This window comes from Gavialis gangeticus, unplaced genomic scaffold (genome assembly GCF_001723915.1).
Source record: "Gavialis gangeticus isolate Ggan-Ray unplaced genomic scaffold, GavGan_comp1, whole genome shotgun sequence".
NCBI classification, from domain to species: Eukaryota; Metazoa; Chordata; order Crocodylia; family Gavialidae; genus Gavialis; species Gavialis gangeticus.
In genome coordinates, this window is record NW_017729026.1 from 3150148 (window position 1) to 3172134 (window position 21987).

A 21987-nucleotide genomic window follows, 5' to 3' on the forward strand; every position below is an offset into this window, starting at 1 on the left:
AGGCGGTGCAGCCCAGCACCAGCTAAAGAGGTGGGAACCTCCAGCACCTCAGGTGCAGTCAGCCCAACTCTGGCCCTGCCCCAGCCCTAACCCCCTCCCCATGTTCCTGCCTCCCCAGCATCGGTCAAGAGCAGGCTGGAGCTGAGCCTGTGGGGCCCTGCGCTGCTGCCAGGCATCACCAAGAAGATGCAGTGGGTACTGTTCTCCAAGGTGCAGACACTAGAGCTGGAGCAGTGGCTCTGGCGACTGCGGTACCTGTTGATGTACCAACCGGCTTAGGACCTGCTCACCCTGCTCGGAGCTGCGCATATGCTCCCCGGTACCTGGGATTCAACTTCTTGTCTGCATCTGTATCAGAGCTCCCAGTGCCCCCTGTGGCTCACCATGCCCAGCCTCTGGGAAAGCGTTGTGGTTCAGAGTCTGCCTCTTTCTGCTGTGGCCCCTCGGCTTTCAGCATGGTGGAGAGGAGAGAAGCTAGGGAGGCAACGAAGAGTTTCACAGGACGGTGTCCCTTAACTGCTGTCAGGGGCACTGGTGCCACTTTGTTGCTCATTTCTGCACCCAAGGAGTTTCCTGTGCCATGAGGTGTTTGATTATGAGGTAAAGACAGGTGTGACACTGATCTCCCTAAGCAGCCCAAGACTCCTGGTTCCACTGAGCTTCAAAGAAGGGATTAATTCTGGGGCATCTGATACTGATGCAGACAGGAAGCCGCTTCCCAGGCACTGGAGACCACATGCGTGGCTCCAAGCAAGGCATGTAGGTCCCAAATCAGTCAGCACACCAACAGGTACCACTGCTGCCAGAACTGCCGCTCCAGCTCTAGCATCTGAATCTTGGAGAACAGCACCTGCCACCTCTTCTTGTTGGTGGCACCCAGCAGCAGTGCAGGGTCCCATGGGTTCGACTCTGGCCCACTCAGTCAACACACACAGCATTAAGGCACCTTAAGGCATCTATACGTCCCTTAAGGTGCCTTAACTATTCATGCCTAAGTTTGATACCTGCTTTAAGCAGGTAGAAAATTTAGGCACAATTAGCCTAAAATCACCATTTTTAAGGTACATTATGGGCACACGTGTAGACCCACACCCTTAATGTGCCTTAAAAATGGCTAATGCACCTTAAATTGGCATGTGCAGATGTGCCCAGTCTCACCAGTGTTTGCTAAGCTCTTACATTCATTTTCCTCTAGCTGTGTAATTATTGTCCTTATTTTCTTATTGCTAGAGTGGGCTCATATTTCAAATGAGAATTCAGACAAAAGAGCATTTTGCAATCTAGAACCTGCTCCTAAACTGGAAACAATTGTAGTATGTGCAACTATACAACTTGCACCAATGTCCATTAAAGACATACTGCATGAAATCTGTACAAGTGAAATTCAGACAGCAGGAAAAAATAAGCAGCAAGAGCTTGTAAAATGTTAAATTAGGAAACTGCCTCTGGGTTCTGGGTTGCATAGACCCACAGACTGAGAATGCTAACTCACTGTGATGAACAACTATTTACATGAGTACTCTTATCGACTCTTCAAGCAACTCCTCATCATTGTGCATAGAATTCACAATCTGCCCAATTGTAACCATTCTCCTGGTTGGGTTTTAGTTTATAGAGTAAGACATCCTTTGCCTGATTTGAAAGCAAGCATATCAACATGTCTTGCATGCAAATGTATGTAAAGAAAAATTACCTTGAAAACCAGGATACATTGGCACAATGTTGCTGCTAAGTAGTGCTTCATAGTGGCTGTTCTTCGTGTCTTTTATTAAATCTAAAAGAAAATTTTGACACCATTATAGGTATTCACTACTTGGCATTATAGTTGGCCTGAAGTGCCATCTACATGGAGGTTTTAAGATCAACATAAAGAGAATAATGTGCACCTCACTTATGACAAATGTGTAAATATCATTAAGGCCTGATGCTGCCTCCCACAAAGTCCAGGGGAGCCTGTGTTCTGACTCTGGTAAGTACTAAATCAGGTCTATAAGAAATATCTGTTCTACATAAACCAAAAAAGTACTGTCCTGGGACCTAGGGATCAGTGTAAATAAATAATCCATTGCCCGTCACTTTGCATAGTCACTTACAACTGAGAGAAGCAGGAATAAAATACTACTGAAGTCATCATAACTATAATTCTAATTCACCTTACATAGGTTTAAAATGGCTCCACAAATTGTAAAGTGTTTAAATTCAAGGGCCCAAAGGTTTAATTTGCTGAAGACCTGATGTAGTGCAATTTTGGATTTCAAATATAAAATGAAATCAACAAAGCAGTCTTCCAATGAGAAACACACTCAAATTCTACAAACCATGTAAGAGGAAAGGGAAACTTTCATTAGCTGTATTACAGTAGTCTGCAAAACTTGATGCAGTCTCTCTCCCTTCCTGTATAAGATGCTGCTTTAGAAACCAGACTACTTCATGGACTTTCAAAATGTGATGAAAACATCTCACATATCCTGCCATCTGTCAAAGTAAAGTTTGACAGACTCCTACACTTTTTCTGCTAAAATAAGTTGTATGTTGTGGAATATATTGCTTATGAGTCTACGGTAGCAACCTGACAGTTGACTAATTTCCTGGAACAACTTATTGCAAAAGGCTTCCCCTACAGGGCAAAGGTTCACAGGACTCAGACACAGTATGTGAAAAAAGCTATGTATTTACTTGGCGGAGAAAGGAATCCGTAGTTTAGTCGAGGGTGATTCTTGTAGAACGAGCAAAGCTGGTTGTGACTGGAAGGGGTGCGAATATCCATATGTAAACAGCTGGAGATATTTTCCATAGACCCAACCCAAGTGTCCTATTGAACATAAATAGAACGTAATTGCTGTATAAATAGTCAGCTCAGAACTATTTGTCTTCAATTCTTGTGCTTACAAATCTTTAAAAATTGGACTGTAAGGCTGCATCCAGATGAGCATGGCCATGCAGTATGTGGCGCTGCAGACATGTCTATGGTGCCATATACTGTGCATTCAGCTCTTCTCCATGCTGCAAGGGAGCAGCATGGGGGGCAGGTGTATGTGTGTGATCCCTGGATATTCAGGAGTCACAAAAACCTGCACAAACCCCCCCCCCGAGTGGTGCACACGGGAGCAGTGCACACTACTCAAAATCAGAACCTGGCCAGCTAGAGTCACACTTCAGCAGCCAGCCAGGCTCCAAGCAGCTGAATCACTGCTGCTGCAGCCCCAGGAGCCCAGGTAAGGTTGCTGAGGCCAGTCCAGTGCTGGCCCCAGCCTCCTCTACCCCACCAGGGGTAACCTGCTGTGCACTGGAGGGCACATGGCACAGGCGTTCGCCGGGGACAACTAGCAGCAGCACAAGGTGTGCCACTGCTTGTTGTGCCCAGGGAACCAAACATGCACGCTCATGTGGGCATGGCCTAAGTGATGTTAACTGCATAATGAGAGTGACTTATAGATGGTGTAAAATGTTTGGTATCTCTTTTGCTTTATGAGTATCATACAACTAAAATGGACACAACTGATTATTTTTAAGGTGAGATGGGAAGAATTTTTCTTATTGAAAAGACTTTGTTGGGCAAATGAAAAGAACTTGAGAAAATTTACAAGATGTTATTGTAAAAGCAATTTAAGTAGTCCAGGATTTCAGTTTTGTGACGTATTTCTGGCTTCCTCGCAGTTCAGTCTTAAGTACAGCTTTGCTATTATCTTTTAAAATAGCAAACATTTATTGAAAGAACTGCAGTTTCCCAAATAAATCAACTGAACAAAATCCTAGTTTGTCTTAATCAGTTCTAAAGATAAGACTACTTGAAGAAAAATGTTCCAAGAAATGTAGTATTACAGCAAGTTTCACTTTAAAAATAAAGCTTGGCCAAGGAATGATAACACATTTGCTGAAATTTTAGTGGCAAATATTCATAGGTTGACTTTCAGGATAAGGACATTTTGGAACAAAAAATTACTGTTAGTCTAATAAGTGAAGACACGGATTTGGTGTCTGTCGGCCATTATTACAAGCATCTCAACTCAAAGAGTTTTCCAGACTGACCTATGAGTAAGAAAACAGTTACTTTTAGCTTCGAAAGTTTTTGCAAAAATAGAAATGACAACCTTGAAAAGCATGGGCCAGTTGTGCTCCCAAGATTCACATGTGGATCTCCTTCATTCTGCTTGGAAAGCACATGTGTGTGTGTAGGGACAGAGGGACGATAATTAATCTTTTCACTACCATCTGTCCCTACCCCATTCTCCCTATAGGGACGGATATGGATTAGGGCCCTGTGCAGTCCTTTATAAGATACTAACCCTACAGAAACTATTTGTATTACCATTTCCCTTTATGCTATGGGAACCCAGTTTTAAAATGAGGATTACAAGGGCATCCACTGTCAAGAATGCCTATCAACTCACACTTCCAAGAAGCCGCCCCAGCTAAGGATCAATGTCAGTGAAAATTCCTGCGACTTTCTGTACTGATGACCTTTGCCTTCTAGCAGGTCCCTGGGTTCCATGCTGTATGCTGACTTTTGAAGACTGACATGGAGCTAGCTCACTCCAAGGGAGGGATAGGAGCAAAAGTCCATCCACTGTAAAGAATACTACTTATAATAGTAGTATAAATAGAAGGCCCAAAGAACCTCACAGTATTTTCCTCCTGACATTCCCTATCCTGGAGGCCTTTCCGTAAGAAATGATGCTATGGGCAGCTGCATTTGGGGACAATCAATACTCAAAAAACAAAGCAGTTTCCCTCCAGTCCTCCAATTCTAGGTCGCAAAAGAAGAAAAAAGACCAAAGACAAAAAGGTCAAAAATAAATCACAGCAATGGGAGGAACAAAACATTACAGAACCCTCCAAAAAACTTACAGATTTGCTAATAGTGTAGGCACTCCACAAAGGCATGCTGAGGTCCTTGCTGTATCCACTCACATACTGGTGATGGTAGAGGAGGCAAGAGATGCTTTTCTTCTGTAGAACCCTAGGCTTCCCATATGGCAAATTGTATTCTTCTATGTTCTTTTCTAGAACACAAACAGTTTTAGCTGCAATTTCTATGCACTTTGTATATTGGTCGCTAACATTTTTTGCCATGCACCATCATGCTTCTTGTGACCAAATTTTGGTCATAACTTCCAACTGCTACATAATAAAATCATGACTAAGGATAAAAAAGTACCAATCTTGTACAGCATCACTCTGTTAAGCCAGGGCATTACATTTAACACAATTAAAACAAAGTAAAATAGCCAATGGCTCCTGTTTTACACTGCAGTTAAACTCAAAGGGAGAGCTATGTATCCTGCCAGTACAGAGAAATCATTTAAAACTCAAGAGAGTCTGAAATTCTCAAAAGCTTGGTTGGATGTTTAAGAATTTCATCTGGAACTCATTGCAAAAATATGCTACTTTGGAAACATAGTGACTGTGAGGTTTGGAGTTAGCTGAAAGGATTGCTGTACTAAAACCACCCAAGTTGAGTAGCGACTCACATGAAAGAGTAGAATTAAAGGACTTCTAAGAGACCTGGTGAATCTAATCAATGGCACAATGAAAAACTGGCTAAACCTTTACGAGGATGGCACTTAGTTCCACATCTGCTGTCAATGCCACACAGATTGATGATGAAGGTTTATTTTATACACGCAGCCATGAAGGCCTTTCTATGCAGGCCCCATCTACAAGAGTGTAGAACAGCTTGTAGCATACAATTTCCATTTTAGCTGTTCTATTGTTAACTTGATGATTCTGTGGGCCAATATATCCTATGCTGACATGAGCATTCACTTGGTGTGTCTTTAAAACTGTAATAGATAGCTACCACACCAGAGGGGGATGACGGAAGGCAGGGTCTACTGATGACAGACCCCAGCACTCCCATCTCCAAGCAGCACAATAGGTAAAGTACAAAGTAGCCATTGCTGGCTACTAGCAGCAACCCAGAACACAGCGGGCGTGCACAAGACGCTGACTGCGCAGTAGCCTGATACTACTGTGCAGTAGCATTGCATGGCAAAAACAGTGCCAAGATGCTACTGCACAGTAGTATTAGGCTACTACACAGTAGTGTCACTTAAAAGGCATTCGCTGACACTACTGCGCAGTAACTCCAGTTACTGTCCATTTATTAATTGCTTATACAAGTACTAAATAAATGCACAGAAACCACTGCACAGTAGCATCTCGTACAGACACGCTCAGTTTATATAGTCACATTTCTAATCTCTGGCAGAACTAGTAAGGGCTCCCCTTTTGGGGACTGAATGATCCTCTAAACCAGTCCAGACAATTCCCAGTTAGCAATGGCTTTTGTTGACCAGCTTGCAGGTGTAACATGAATATAATGTGTGTAACAGCAGGTGGAACCAGGCTAGTCTGCAGAGCTGTGATGACTCTTGATTTGGACTACAACTCCCAGAAACCCCAAGGCTAAGTACAGACATTCAAAAAGCCTGACCTGAATTGATTCAATCTTTGCAGTTTAGTCTAATCTATGTAGATTAAACCAAGAAGCAAGTGAGCAGACATTCACTTTTGATTCCAGAAATGCAGTCATGTGCCTGCAGTTGCTCAGGCTAGAAGCTGGAGGATGCTAGAGTGAGCCCTGCCTTCCCTTTGGCAGCAACCACAAGGCTGGAGGGAAGCTGACCTGTGGCGGGGGTGGGACTATGGCCAGGCCCTGGCAAGTCACTAAGTTTGATTGGGGAGGGGTTTAAACCCCAACCCTGGCCTACAGGGACCTGAGTCAGGGCGTGCCTGGAGTGGGAAGGGAGAAACAGCCCTTGCCAGGTTTGTCTCCGGGGGCGGGGGGTGGCATGGCCAAATACCAGTCAGGGCAGTGCCACAGGTGAAGGGGGGGAAGGACTGAGATTAAACTCCCCTGTCTTTTGCCCTCTTGGGCATGGGCATGGAGGATCCCAGCTGGTGTCCCTCCCCACTCCCCCCACCCCTGGAGAACTTAGCCAGGGTCTGCCTGACTGGGGCCAAGTAGTGGAGGCAGTGGCTGGGGTTGGAAGACTGTAACTGAGGTCCCCCAATGGGAGAAGGGATGGAGAGGGGAATAAACCCTCTCCCTGCCCCCTTCACCTTAGGGGGCCATGTTGGGCCAGTGTCTGATCATGCCCCTGCTTCTGCTGCTGAAGCAGTGAAGGGGAAGGGACCCTGATGGGGCTGATCCACCTGGCCAGGCAGACCTCAGCTAGGGTCCTGTGGGAGGGGAGTGAAGGGAGGGAGGAATAAACCCTCTCTCTGCCCCCTTCACTTCAGGGGGCCATGCCAGGCCAGCATCTGGTAATGCCCCTGCCCCTACTCTGGCTAGACGGCAGAGGGGTGGGGCTAGCCCTACTCTCTGGAGCAGACAGCACAGCCTAGCTAGCCCAGGGCTGAAAAGCATGCTGGGATGCTGGGGGACTCTGGTCTAACTTAAACCTGGAAATGATCTGGGACAGAAGTTCCATAAACCGGTTTGACCTCAATCAGTTAAGTCTGATACTACATTCAATAAGATTTATTTTAAACCAGTTTCAGCAACTGGTTTATGTGCACTGAATGTTTGTTCTGTTACAGGTTTAATCCAGTTTCTGATCACTTAAACCAGTTTATGTGTAAATTCTTCCCCTAGCACAAGGGGCTGACGCAGGGAAAAAAGGAAGAGCAAGGCAAGCAAGGCAGGACTCTGGAGGCTGGAGTAAGGGGATCATTAGTAAAAGGCAAAAGAGTTGTACAAGTTGAAAAAAAGCCAGAGCCTGGAGCAAGGAGAACAAAGAGCAGCACGCACATGGAACCCAGTCAGCCCTATACAAGAGGAGTACACAGTGGAGCTGAAAATCCCACTGGCTTGGTCAGCCAGGACTGTGGACTGAAAAAGCTGGACTCAGACTTCAGGGCAGCTGCAGACTGCTGCTGTTTGAGCACTCTGGGACTAAAGGCTTGTTTGGGGACACATCTGGAAGTGTATGCAAGGGCAGAGGGGGAGAATTAAGGTGCTGAGTATATGTTACTACACTGTTATTTCTTTACCTTTTACCTGTTCCCTCCCTTTGGCCCATTGACTTGTGACTCTAATGCCTATAATTTTCTATCTAAAAGTAGGAACTTCCCCTTGTTTCTTGCCCCAGTTTTTGGGATTGCTGGTTTGGCATGCAGGTACTCCAGTAACTAGCCCCAGTAATTCCCTCAGCTGGCCAGCACACAACTGTAGAGGCAGGGAATTACTTGAACTCACATCTGCCAGTACCAGAACCAAGCTTTCCTGAACAGCTGCAATATGGGGCTCAATCCAGCATTCCCTCCCCTGACCAAAGTCAACACTAATTGGACACGTTCTCATAAATAACCCTCTCTAATCTGCAAGATGTACAAATGCCTTCCCCTTCAGTTGCCCCAGAAAACCAAGGCCTCAGCCAAAAATACTAAAAAAAAAAGCCTGAAACCCTCTCCTGAAAGATCCATCACACATTCTTCATTTATTTTCACCCCATCACATTTCTCTGAACCACACTTGCCAAACACATTTTATCTCTAGTTTTATTCCTAAACAGTGTTCCCTCTAAGCTGCATGGCATGTGCAGCTGTGTCTGGCAGTGCAGCATGAGCACACCTGCATGGCTGTGCACACCACACATCTTAGAGGGAATGCCATTCCTAAACTATCTCTATCCAGCACTTAGCCAGCCTCCTGAAAACTTGAAGGAAATTCTGCCACGTCCCTAAGCAATCTATTCCACAGCCTCACTGTTCTAGCAACAAGGAAAATGTTTCCTGGGATCTAATCTAAAGCTGCTTTCCTACTATTTAAAGCCACTGCTTTTTGTCCTATTCTCTGCAGCTAAGGGGTAGGGCACAGATCCTGGAGTGGTCAAAATGGGTGCCACATGCAGCACAGGTCCCAGACTGGCTGAGTAGGCACCACGTGCAGCACCTGTCCTGAGACCCGCACTACATACCATGCTCATTCTGGCCAGTCCAGTACCTATATTATTGTTGCAGGGCACTCAGGTGCCCTGTGCCTGAAAGCAGAAAAACAACTCGGGGGAGACCCCTAGTGGCAAGATGGGGGAGGCTCAGCTGCCAGTTGCCTGGGCAGCCAGAGTAACGGGTGCTGGTTGCCAGGACAACCGCTGGGGACCCAGCTGACAGGAAGGGGCAGGGCCTGGCCCATATAAACCCAGGCAGGAGGCCAGGAGGGCAGTTCCCCTCTGGCAACCAAGGAAGGAGGAGCGCGGCCAGTGCAGGCAGAGGGGACAACTCTGACTGTGTGAGCATCCCTGGGGCACTGCTGGGGTTGGAGTATTTCCCGGTAGGGATTGAATGTTGTTTGGCCGGATGGGTTAGTTTTTATGTTATAGCCCAGGGGGCTTTGTGTTTTTGTGTTTGTTGTTACACCAGAGGACCGGGTGAGGCTATTAGGGGTTGGAGAAGGCCTCATAGGGGCTCCACGGTAGCGTGGGGACCCGGTGCCAAAGAGGGCACAACATTGAAGGGTGTATTGACCCCAGCCCCGGAGCAGGCAGTTGCGAGAATCCCCAAAGCGGGCAGTGCGAGACAAGCCAGAGAGTGCCGGTGGGGGCGCAGGCTGTGAGACCAGCCAGAGAACGTCCGTGTGGCGTGGAGAGGGTGCAGGCTGCGAGACAAGCCAGAGAGCGTCCGTGTGGCGTAGAGAATGGAGCAGACCTGAACAATGTCAGGTACATCTGCAAGGCTTGGGCTGCGGTGTAAGGGAAGGAAAGGAGCCGCAGATAGTGCCCCAGGCACCGAGACAGAAAATGGGCAGCCTCCTGCTTGATTAATGTCTTCTAATCGAGCAAGTAACAACAAGGTGTGGCAGATGAGAAGGTGGGCAGTTGGCCCATAATCAGTTGCGGGGTCACTAGTAGATGAACCCAAAGAGGCACTCCTGTCACAGTTATATATAGTGTCTCCTGCCAGTCCAAGACATGGGCTACATGCAGCCAGACTGGGTGTGGGGGTGCTGTGTGCACTGGATTCAGCATGGGGAGGTCAGGGGGGCATGGAATAAGGGGGTCTGCAGGCCTGACCTGACCTTTGGATTGGCCTGGTGCCACTTATTCCACAGTCAGAGGTTTCACTGCTGAATGTGGGACATAATTCAGCTTCCACAAAACAGTGCAAAAGTTCCTACACTTCTCCTTGGGTGTAGGACCAGACCATTTGAACATTGCTGCAAAAGTGGGTTAATTGAAATAAGAAGCCTGATCCTCCAGTATATGCTCTGGCATTGATTCAGTAGACCACATAAGCACATACCTGACTTTAAGCAAGTCAATAAACTGACTACTTTTAACAGAATGGCCTGCATGATTAACTTTGGGCTTAAATATCTTGTTGACTTGGGGCCTCAAGCAAAACTCCCAGGTTCACTCCTGAGGTCCTCAACTGGATCTCATTTTTGTGATCCCGAGCACAAATGCTCCGATCATGGAAGAGGGATTTTGGGCTCAGTTTCCAAAGCACACACTTTTATGCACAGACTAGATTCAAGAAAAGAAAAACTTCCTTTACTTCCTAAGCCACAGCAGCCTACACAAATCTGCAGAAGCCTTAAATTATTCCCAAGTAAACAAAACTGTCTAATCCTGCCTCGAGTGGAACAAAAACACCTATTTCTGTTAATGGGTAGAAAAAGCAGCCAGCATCAGCAGCCAGTGGTGATGTCACTTCTGTCTAGCTCAAAAACACAAAATAAGGATGGTATCAGCCTACTGATCATTCTGACATTGTAATCATCCCCAAACTGTTTTCTTAGGTGTTCATGGTAGCAGTTACATTCCATGTGACCATTATTTGGGGTCTAGTTCTATTATGATCTTGGCTACAAGTCAAATGTTCATTTAAAGAATTAAAACAACTGCTTCTGAGCAGTCACAACAAAGTATATTCTACTGCAAATCAAACTGACACAGGTACATTTTTGTTTCCAGTGAGAAGGAATCTGCTTGTTCTTACAATTAATCAGTTAGACACATACCACAAATTTGGAACCACTGAATTAAACTTTAAAACAAATATGCTTTATACATGCAGTCACTATGGCATTAACATTTAGAGGGCTTTGCAAGTAATTTGTTTCCATGTATAACACTTGGGAGACTGTAAGTATGTCCAGATAATCAAAACACATATTGCCATATGTGTTAAAAAAAGAAAAAAGAAAAAAAGAAACTGTAACAACTGCTGTAGTCATGCTAGCTACTTTGTTTAGGCTCCAAAATATACTGCATCAGAGCTGTATTCTTCCACCTTAATATATAAACTTTCAGGCCATGTCCAGACATGCAGGGGAGTGTGCTTGCAGCTGCACAAATTGCCACAGTGGACATCTGCACACATGCACTTCATTGTGGGACAATTTATCTTGCAATGGTCAAACTGCCCTTGCCCAGCTCCTCCCCACTCTTCAGCCAGAGACAGCTGAAGAAGTGGTGCTGGCCCCAGCAGTCCTACCTGGTGACCTGGAGCAGCAGGGGCACAGGTCAGGCAGCACAGAGGCCTGGCTGGCAGCCAGAGCATTGCTCTGGATGGCCTGGCCTGTGCATGGTTGCACTGCTTTTGGTTCTGTTTTGGTTTTTGGGGGGGAGGTTTGGGGGTTGGGGGGCTGCTACCAGAAAATCCTGGTAGATTTGCCATGTGGGGCATATTTTAATGTTCACCGTATGCAGTTTGCATTGCCCCAAACCTGCATATCTGAACACAGACTCAAAGAGCAACTTACAAGACAGACCAAGCTACTATCCATAGTTTATGTGCATCGCATAAATGCTCATGAAAGAAGAGATTCTTTGTTCATCTCACACATGTCAGTAGAGCTCAGGAAAAATATATAGCATTTGACATTGCCACTTACTGTCTAAAAGTCTTACCTTGTGATGCAGTGAGATTTAAACGTTGGTGAAAGTCCCTTATTGGCAAACCCTATAAAAGGGAAAACATTAGGATGTTACCAAACCAGTTTATAATGCACCATTCCTCATCATCCATATTCTACAATGAAAAAAACCCCGACCACTCCATATATTAATAAATTCAACATCTTCAGTCTACAAACTACAGAGGGAGCTCCCTGTGTGGAGGCAAATGGAGCACTGTCTATTCAAACCAACAAACTGTGACCCAAACATGCTACATTTATACACATAGAAGGGAAATTCCAGAATCACTCAGCCAAATAAGCTGGAGTTTAATGTTTTTGCAACAACTTCTCAAAGCATGCCAGACATCTTGTGCCTAAATTCAGACTTACTTGCACAAGTAACAAAAATAGCCACACAGAGCATGATCTAATGCCCCTTACAGTGAATGCAAAATTTCATTTGTTGCTGCCATTGGGTACTGAATCAGGCCTCACAGGGAGAAATTAGGGGTTAAACGTAGTAAAGGTTACAATGGGGAGCACATGATTATCACAAAAATGACTTCAGTACAGCAGTTTTATCTATCTGAGAACTCACTGATGAACTGCATATGCAGCCACGGTTCACTGGAAAGGGTCTTAGTTTCATGACTGAACATGAAGAAGGACGGCTCACTTCCTCCGGATGGCTTGGGATATAAACAGGGTTTTTTAAAAGGTGGTTTAGGCTTCCATGAGTCCCATTGTTAGAGGCTGGTATCAAATCAAGCAGGTCTGCAACAATAATTCAAATGCATAAAACAGATCAGCTGTGGCTACAATTATTGATGTGCCGTGACTGCAGCACTCCCTGTTTCTGCTATGAGACTCATTCATTTCACAGTACAGTAAAGTAAGGTAGCTGCTTCTAGCACTCATACTCCTAACTATTACCTGTGACAGTCTTGTTGTGGAGGAGGGGCATGCTCCTTCTCTTTTACCTCCCTCTTGCTACTGGGAAAGAGGGAACAAACTCCCTTCTAAAACCTGGCACCTTGTGGGAACTGTGACAACAGCTCCTCTTAGTTTTTTAGGAACCCGTACCTGGATCTCATATCCTGAAAGCTGAGAAGCTGTCCTGGGTGCCTGTTGAAGGCCTTATGCACTATACCCTAAAAGGAGCCTACATGGCAAGATAAAGTTACCAACACAGAAGTTCTTCAAAGGGCAAATTTACCAAGTGTCATAGGCCTACTCAAAAAGAGAGGACTGAACTGGCTAGGCCATATGAGTAGATTGGAAGATGGATGTATATCCAAGGACATGCAATACAGGGAACTATTGGAGGTACCAAGAACAACAGGACTCCCCAAGCTTCGCTATAAAGACACATGCAAGCAAATTATGAAGGCATTTGGCATTGACCCTGACCAGTGGGAAACCTGGGCAACAGCTTGCAGAAAACAGTCTGCAGGAAGCAAGCAGCTCCCTAACCCACCAAATCATGACATGTACACTTGCAACCACTGCCACAGATCATGCAAATCTCAGATTGGACTATTCAGTCACATGAGACACTGCAAACCATCTATGCCATAGGCTACAATATCCACCATCTCTCACAGACGAAAGGATACCAATCATATGTGGCTGTTTGAAGAAGTTCAAATATATATATTTTTTAAATGGTGCTTTACTTTAAACTTTGCATGCTCCTGTGACAAGACCAGCATACAGAAGAGGCAGTGTGTTAGTTGGACCTAGCTTGCCTGATGACTGTATAAATCAGGTGCTTTAGCAGGGGGGTTTTTTTGCGCTTTTATCTAATAGCTGATTGAATCAAAAAGCACCTGATCTATACAGACACTGTAGTCAGGTTCAAGTAACATGCTGCTTCTTCTGGTAAACTACAGTTTGGGGGTTTGGGGAGTTGTTTTAACATCTGCAAGCAGCCTGTGACTTTAGGTAGCTAAGTCCAAAATTTATCTAATTCATAGACCATACTCAGTATACATTAGATCAGACCCATGCAAGCCAGAGTGGTGGAAGAATAGCAAGCTGCTTCCCCTTCATACAATAACTCGGTGGTTAGAACACTCCCTGAAAATGTGGGTAATGCACGTTTAACACCGCCTAAGGGAAGTTATATCTATATCTACCCTCTCCCAGAAAAGTAACTCCTAACTGCAGGAGAGGTTTAGGAATTTGAATAAAAAAGTAGACTCTGCTGAGAAAAAAAAAAAATGGATTGTGCCCCTCGCCAGGCACCTGCTGAAAGCAGAAATGGCGAGGGGCCTAATTCTTTTTTTCCATAGAACCTACTTGCCTCTCCCATGGCTCAGGCCTGGGCTAATAGCTACAGCGCATCATTGCAAACTAAACTAAATCTGGGTGTAATATAGTTTGCAACAATGCAAACTCATTTAAAACCCCAAAAACTCTTGCACATGTACAGTGTGACACCATTAAGCCACACAAAGTGACATTTTCGTCACGTGTACATGGTAGTGGCATCATGTATACAAGCGCCTTGAGGTTCTTATTTGTTTACCCTAATGGTATTATCAGGCTTGCTAGGATGCAAAAAACTAAAAAAAATGCTTGTACTTACCACACATTAAATTATAGATTTCAATATTTCCAAATGGGTCAACCTTAGTACTAAACTTGAATCCAGGTCCAAAGCCAATAAAGATACCCTATGGTTTAAACAGAACTCCAATTTACTTCATTCTTTAAGGAATATCAGTGAAAAATATTTTCATGCTATTATATAAACCAGAAGCACTTTGATCCATTTACATTGTAATAATCTCATTTTTGGTGACAGATAGTAAAATATGGACTAAATTAGGTGCAGCTATTTTCAAAAGACAATGTATAATTATTTATAGAAGAAGTATGGAGACATAAAGGAAGCATTTTTTTTAAATAGAGAAAGCAGATACATTTTAGTAAATCTGAAGTTGACTCATAATTGGTTTGAAAAACCAAATGCAAACCTAATTATCTCTGACATTTCCTCCACTCTTCCATGCTTTGAACAAATTAAATTCCTCACTGTCCATTTCTTTAAATCAAATGACTTAAAGAACATGGTCTAAATGTTAGCCCAACATGACTGGTATTCTTCATGTGAAGAAACCCTATATTTATGCCAGTGAAGAATGAAAAAATTAGAAGAAACATAATAGTCTCCTCTCATATAAAACTGACCTGGCGTGTTTCCCTTGCATTGAAATTTTAGATTTTATGTTAAAAGCAGAAAGATTATACGAAAAACTAAACTTTGGCTCCTCCTTACTTAGCCTATAAGACCACTGGACAAGTGCAGGGGCTTTTTGTTATATGTCTGTATAGTACCTAGCACAGTAGAGTCCTGACTTGTAATTGTGATCTGTACGTTACACAACAGTGGGCATGTCTACACATGTGCGTTACTGAACAGTAAAGCACGAATTTACAATGCAGTAATGCATCACCATCTACACATGCACTGCAATTAGGGTACAACAGATTAATTTAATCTGGAATAGGATAGTCCCATCAAACACAGGTACTATCCAATGGCAGAGTAAGATTATAAGATCATTATTATAATTATAATAGTTATCATTACTGTGCTTAAACACATGGGTAGACAGTGACATTGGGAGTAGATTAACCTGGCTCAAACTGCACCAGAATTTATTCAGTTGTATTAATTGCACCCAGTAACAACAACAGAAGCGTCTGAACCCTTATCCTTTGCATATCTGTAACAAGGCGTATTCATATTAACTATAAGAAGGATTCATATTTTCTGGCTCTCACCTGCATATTTGGGAAGAGATTGTCTGAGCCATGAAATCCACCTTTGCAAAACTTGATTTCAAATGGTTTCCTATTAAAAAAATCATATTTTATAAAACCCATAATGCTTTACACATTAGTATAAAAACATATTCAGTGCAATGTTGCTTGCCTCAACTTACAGGGGACACTAATTAAACCCAAGTCTGTATCCCAGGGACATGCAAAGAGAGATTGTCCTTAAAATATGAGGGACAGAGATTATCATCTGCAGGTATTACCTCTTCAGGCTTAATGATTCCAGCACAGAGATCTTATGTATGTGAAACAATAAGTAATTTGGGAACAAGAAGTTCATCCTTTGGATAACAGAACTTTAGTGCACTGTACCATTGTATGTAGAGTATCCAACATTTCACTGAGAAATAATTTCTGATAGAATTAAAAGATAATGTAATTTAGAATGCATTTGATTAAAATACATTCTATATTCAAATGCCAAAGGTCTCTGATATAAATCAGGTCCTGTTAACTAATTGTACAATAGTCTTAGAATTACCAAACACCACGTTCCATAGTGTTGCAGATTATCATTATTTTACAGCAAAATCTGTGTATGCCACCAGTAGAAAAAGCTCTGGTCAATAAAGAAACCGGGTCTCTAGTACTGGGATATATATCATGTTTCTAGTACTGAAATATAGTATAGGTATACAGAGGTAGGGCTGGATCCTATTTCTTTTTATGGACCTAAATGGTAGTTACCTAGCTACATCCATTTTTGGCATTTATACATAGTTTGTTATTCTATTTTGCCAGGGACAAGTACATTTGCTCAGCACACCTACATGCATACCTGTCAGAAACAAATAGACAAGAAACACAACCCTATCATATTTTAGCCAAAAGGTTATGTTATGTCAGGTTCCAGGGTCACCAAGGGGTTGAACCTACAGATGTCTGACTACCCAGCACAGGTTAGGCATTATATGCCAGGAGTTCTGCAGACCTCCTCTCGGAACTGGCTCCCTGAGCAGCCAAGAGGGAGACATGTAGGGCCAGGATGAAGAACACAAGATAGATGGTGTGTGGCTCAGCAAGATGGCTACTAATCTGGAAGGGGGAGGATCTGTGGGACAAGTTTCTCTACTGCTCTCCAGCTATTTCATCCAATCCAAGTGGCTCAGCTTCAAAAGAGAACAAGCTGGATAATGACTATCCTGAGGCCTGGCAGTTAAATCATTCTGCTGGGAGGCAGAAAAAGCAGGTTGTAAACACCCTCTAGGACTCTAACATGGGAGGTGATTTCCTGCCACCTCCTTGTCTCACACTTGATAATCATGAATTTTTGCTCTGTACACATCTGGATGAGCACACAGCATCAAACGCTTGATTAGCCAGAGAATAGTCCTATTGAGCATACTCAGTAGCTGTGAGGATGCTTGCCCGTCCATGCTGCACCCAGAATATAATCACAAATTGGGTGTAAAAGCCAGAAACACAGCAGGATAACAGCCATATAGGCATATAAAGTAGGATCTAGCCCTTAAACTATTACATTATAAGCCGCTATTCTAGCAATGGCAAATATACTGGTCAGAACATTACCAAGCAATTATTGACGGTGAAATGGGAGAACAGCTGTGATAATGAAAAGCTCAGAAAATGTCACCCCTCCGTTTCCTCAGCAAAGGTTCAGACTTGACTGGTATTTGATAAAAATATAGCAGAGTTGTTTAACAGCTTGTGAGGAGTTGACTGTCTTCCCATAGCTAACAGGCTTCCAATTCAGTAAAACATGGATGTGGTACTCAACAGTGGGGGGAAGCACCTATGTGGCTGCATGGTACAATGGTGGGGGGGGGGTCTTCTGTAGTGGGTGGGTCTTCTGCAGCAGTGGAGGGGAGGCCTCCACATAGTGTGAACCCAGGGGGGGCCATGGCTCACCCTGGTGTGGTCTGTGGGCATACTGCCCCTGCTGGTGCAGGCCAAAGGGCATTTGGCCCCCAGCTGCTTAGAAGTTGGACAGCTCTTTGACTTAGAGGAGAAAAATTAAAATATTAGAAAAGAAAATGTTTCTTTCTGTATTATTAAGAATGGAAAAATGGTAACTTACCGAGCAAGTTGCCACTGTGAGTCTAAGTAAAAATGCACTGGTTCTATTCTGTCATTGTTGGCAAAGTGAAAACGCTTGGGTAACTGCCATTTCATATATGCCTTGAAAGGCTGATTGGAGTCAATACACTGAAATGTTTAAATTACTCACATTTAATAATCATATGTAAAAAAAAGAGCAAGTTTCTATTATGCACAAATTCTTATCTGAGTAGCAGAAAAGAAATGCATATCAGCACTTTAATCTCAAAGGGTCTGTTCAAACTCCTCTTAAGCCACTGGTGCTCAACCTTTCTTGTCAGGGAACCAATGGGCAGTGTCCAGTCTATCAGCGGGACAGATCTGGCTAGTGATCTGGATCCAGTGCCTAGGGTAGTTATCGAGGGACCCCATTTGGAAATGGGGCAGCCGAGCCACAACCCAGACCCATGGGGGGAACTGGCCCCAATCAAATCACAGGGGAGATAGGGGGAGTGACCCTGCCTTGACTGAGCTGTGGGGGCAGGGCATAGCCCAGCCCCAGAGAGGGAAGGGATCATGGCCCAGCTTCAACCCACCATGTAAGGCTTTGAGTTTGGAATTTCATGGCAGGGGATGGTGGCAGTATTAGTGGTTATCATTCCCTCCCCACCAAATTTTCTGACCTTGACTGGGGCCAGATACCATGGCCAGATACCATGGCTCTGCGGGTTACATTAGGCTCACAAGCTAGAGGTTGAGCACCCCTGTCTTAAACCAAAGGGAGGTTTTCTGTCAAGCTTGAGGATTTATTGTAAGGTGCCTAAACATTACTTGCTCAAGTGATATATACATATTGACTAAATCTCAGTTTTAACAGTTGTTAAAATGTATTAATGAGCAGTAGGATTCATTCACTAGAACTGTATATTTCCTCCTCCTTTTACTAATGACATATGTTGATCGTGACAATGCTGGTTTGTGTATAAAAAAAATTCATTTTAATTACATTAAAAGTGTGGACTTATAAAATAATTGTACGCTTTGATATTTGTGTGGTTATGAGGAGGAATGAATTTTATTGCTCATGAGTGCACATCAACTGATCCACTGTAACTTTCTCAACAGATTTTAGAAGAATGGTTCAGATTGAATTGCTATTAGTTGTCTTCTTTAATTTCAAGTCCAAGGACACTGGATGATTTCCAGACATTCAAGAAGCAATTAAAATAAGAAATATTGCTGTTGAACGGTCTCTTCTTGAAGACAATAGATTAGGGTATTCAAGTTAGACAAATTTACACCTCAAGCTGAAAAAAACTAAAAAGTCACTTATAAATAATACAATGTTAGATATTCACAGCATAAAGCTCAGTAGTTTGCTTCTTTGTATATATCAAATTATATATATGGTGTTAGTCCACATGAAATTACTTGTGAATTCAGGTCAAATTAGCCAAATACTTTTCCCTTGAAAAAAACTGAGAGAGTAGATTAACAAAATTGCAATTGATAGAGGCAGTGGTGGTCATCTTTTACCTAAAAACTAAGGGAGTAGAGCTGTCATCCAGGACATAGAACACCCAGGTTCAAATTTTTTCCTTTGCCTGAAGTGACTTTAAAAACTTATCTGTAAATTGCCAGGAAAAGTCCTGTGCTACCAGGCAATCAGATTTCAGGAGGAGGTCCTTACCATATTTCCTATTACCAGGATTCAAAATTGCATAACTAATTACACATGGACTGGAGCAGACAGTGGAACACAGGTGCTTCATCTCCCAAATCTATTGGAGTTGTTCCACGTTGGTGGGATATTTAAAATATTCATTGTGCCACAGAACACAAAAGCAAATTATTCAATAGCCTCATAGTTTAGTCATTTACCTATAAGGCTAAGGACAGACATTTAAAAAGTCTAAGCCTGAATTGATTCATTCTTTACAGGTTAGTCTAACCTGCAAAACTTGAACCAATTTGGAGGTGGAGAGACATTCTCTTTTAATTCTCAAAATACAGGCACATGCCGGTAGTGGCTCAGGCTAGAAGGCTGGGGGCACTGGAGTAGCCTTCCTTTCCCTTGTACTCTGCTGAGATGAGGGGGGGAGGGAGGGAATGGTCAGGCCCCAGCAGGATGCTCTGATTAGGGAGGGGTTTAAACCCCAACCCTGGCCTGCACCTTCTCAGGCTTTTCCCCTGCTTACTGCTCAAGGGGCAGGATTGTTGCCAGACCTCAGCACTGGGCTATCACTCTGAGGCAAAGTGGGGTGTGCACTGCACGCATCTATTGATGATACTGAGCTTTTCAATCTCCCTCTCCCTGTCTGCAAACCTGTCTGAAAACCTAACAGGGCTGCAAACCAGCAGGGGGGGCTGATAAAAACACAGTGTTTATCAGCCCATTAGCAAAACAAAAGCCTCTCTCATTAATTCAAGCTCTTCTTAAACAGCTTTGTCCAGGGAAGGAATGGAGGGACACTACCAGCTGACATGTTGATTAGTTCCAAAAAGCCCTAAATGGACACTGTTCTGTCTGCCTGTCCCAGTGAAATTGGAGACATGCACACACACACAGACACCTCTCAGCATTAACTAGCATAGCCCATGCCTAGGGTCTGTGGGGCTGTGGTATATGCTGTGGGAGAGGGGAGGGAGGGGGGAATCTCTCCTTGAGCAATGAGAGAAGCCAGGCAGACCTTGCTGGGCCTTCAGTCTCCCCTGCAGCTCTGGCTATGGAGGAGAGGGGCAGGGCAAGCCTGTTCTTTGGAGCTGTGAGCACAGCCTATCCAAGCCCAGCCCAGTGCAGAGCTGCAAAGCATCTGGGATGCTGGGGGACTCTGGTTTAAGTCAAACCAGGAAGGGGTCTGGGACAGACATTGCATAAACCGGTTTGACCTAAATCAGTTAAGCCTGATACTATATTCAACCAGATTTATCCTAAACCAGTTTCAGCCATTTTGAAACTGGTTTATGTGCACTGAACTTATATTCTGTTACAGGTTTAAACTAGTTTCTGATCACTTAAACTGGTCTATGTGTAATGTCTGTCCTTGCCTAAGACACCTGAGTTCTAGTCCCTGCTCCAATGAATGCCTATCTGTGAACCTGAAGTAGGACAGCAGCAACAGACAAGAATTAAATCACCATCCCCCACCTTAGCTGCGTTTAGGGAACTCTTTTAGGAAATAAGACATAGGGTTTGCAGCCCATCAAGTAGAGGAGGTGCTACAAGCCAAAGGCTCCCATATCCAAGGTGAGTAACCTTGAACTTGTGCATAAAGGGGAGCAGGGGAGGATATCAACTACCAGCACAGGGAGTGTTGTGAATCAAACATTTAATTTACTTTGCTTTTTTAAAGAGTGAATGAAACAACTTTTTTAATGTTATGTTAAACAAAATATTTTGTATCAAATGATTTTTGGTTTGATTTATCATTGGGGTAACAGAAAACAAACTAAACCAAAATATCAGCCCCCCATGAAAAATCAATTATTTGATCAGCCTCAATACAGAGCTCTTCAGAAGGTTAACTCCTAAACTTTTTTCCAAACTGTAAGTTGCAACTTCTATAGCCAGGCAACCTCCTACCAAGCAAGACTGCTATAAACTATGGCTGCATAACTGAGCATGGAAGAGTTTCAGTGGCTCCCAGACAGCTGTGATTATTACATAGACTCTTATCACTTCAGTGCAAAATGGAGTCAGTATCATTTGATTTCCATGTGCATTCACTCAACATTTCACAGCTGCAGTAAAATTGTCATCTTTTGCTGACTTTTGCAAATTGCTCAACATATAAGAAAATCTGTTTATTTAGACACTAAAGCTTCATAGAAAAATCCTACAGCAATATTTATACAAAAAAGCTGGACAAATTACAGCTATTTATTCAAGATTGTATGTAACTTAAATAATGGAAATAAACAACAGAGTGGTATTATATACAAGATGTATGTTTGTGTTAAACAGTTAATGCTCTTGAGAACAATGGTAGTAAATACTGGCAATAATTGCTATACAATGGTATGGTAATTTCTAGGGGTGTGTGAAGCAGGACCTATTCAATTCAGATTCAGCCCAAATCAAGGACAGTGATTTGATTCATTAATTCGGATCACTGTCCCCAATTTGATTTGGCCAAATCCAAATCTGAAGATTCGATGCTGATTTGGAGAATCAGTGATTCAGACATAGACACAGCTTTAAATGTTTTTGTTACATACCTCGACGTACTAGTGTGGCTTGTGAATGCTGCAATGCTGGGGCAGATGGAGTGTCCCACAGGAGTGCAGGGGGG

The 21987-nt window shown here is 43.5% G+C and overlaps 1 protein-coding gene across 1 annotated transcript in view; it reads right to left on the reverse strand.

Annotated features, from left to right (window-relative positions):
- The window catches only part of ENPP1 (ectonucleotide pyrophosphatase/phosphodiesterase 1), a 93890-nt gene that overhangs the window by 11003 nt on the left and 60900 nt on the right, over positions 1-21987 (reverse strand). Inside the window, exons 15-22 of the mRNA XM_019520265.1 lie at positions 17736-17863; positions 15641-15710; positions 14439-14526; positions 12447-12622; positions 11859-11910; positions 4849-5003; positions 2677-2812; positions 1694-1774 (exon numbers count right to left, since the gene is read on the reverse strand). Coding sequence (XP_019375810.1) covers positions 1694-1774; positions 2677-2812; positions 4849-5003; positions 11859-11910; positions 12447-12622; positions 14439-14526; positions 15641-15710; positions 17736-17863 — 886 coding nt within the window. The remainder of the gene's footprint in view (positions 1-1693; positions 1775-2676; positions 2813-4848; positions 5004-11858; positions 11911-12446; positions 12623-14438; positions 14527-15640; positions 15711-17735; positions 17864-21987) is intronic.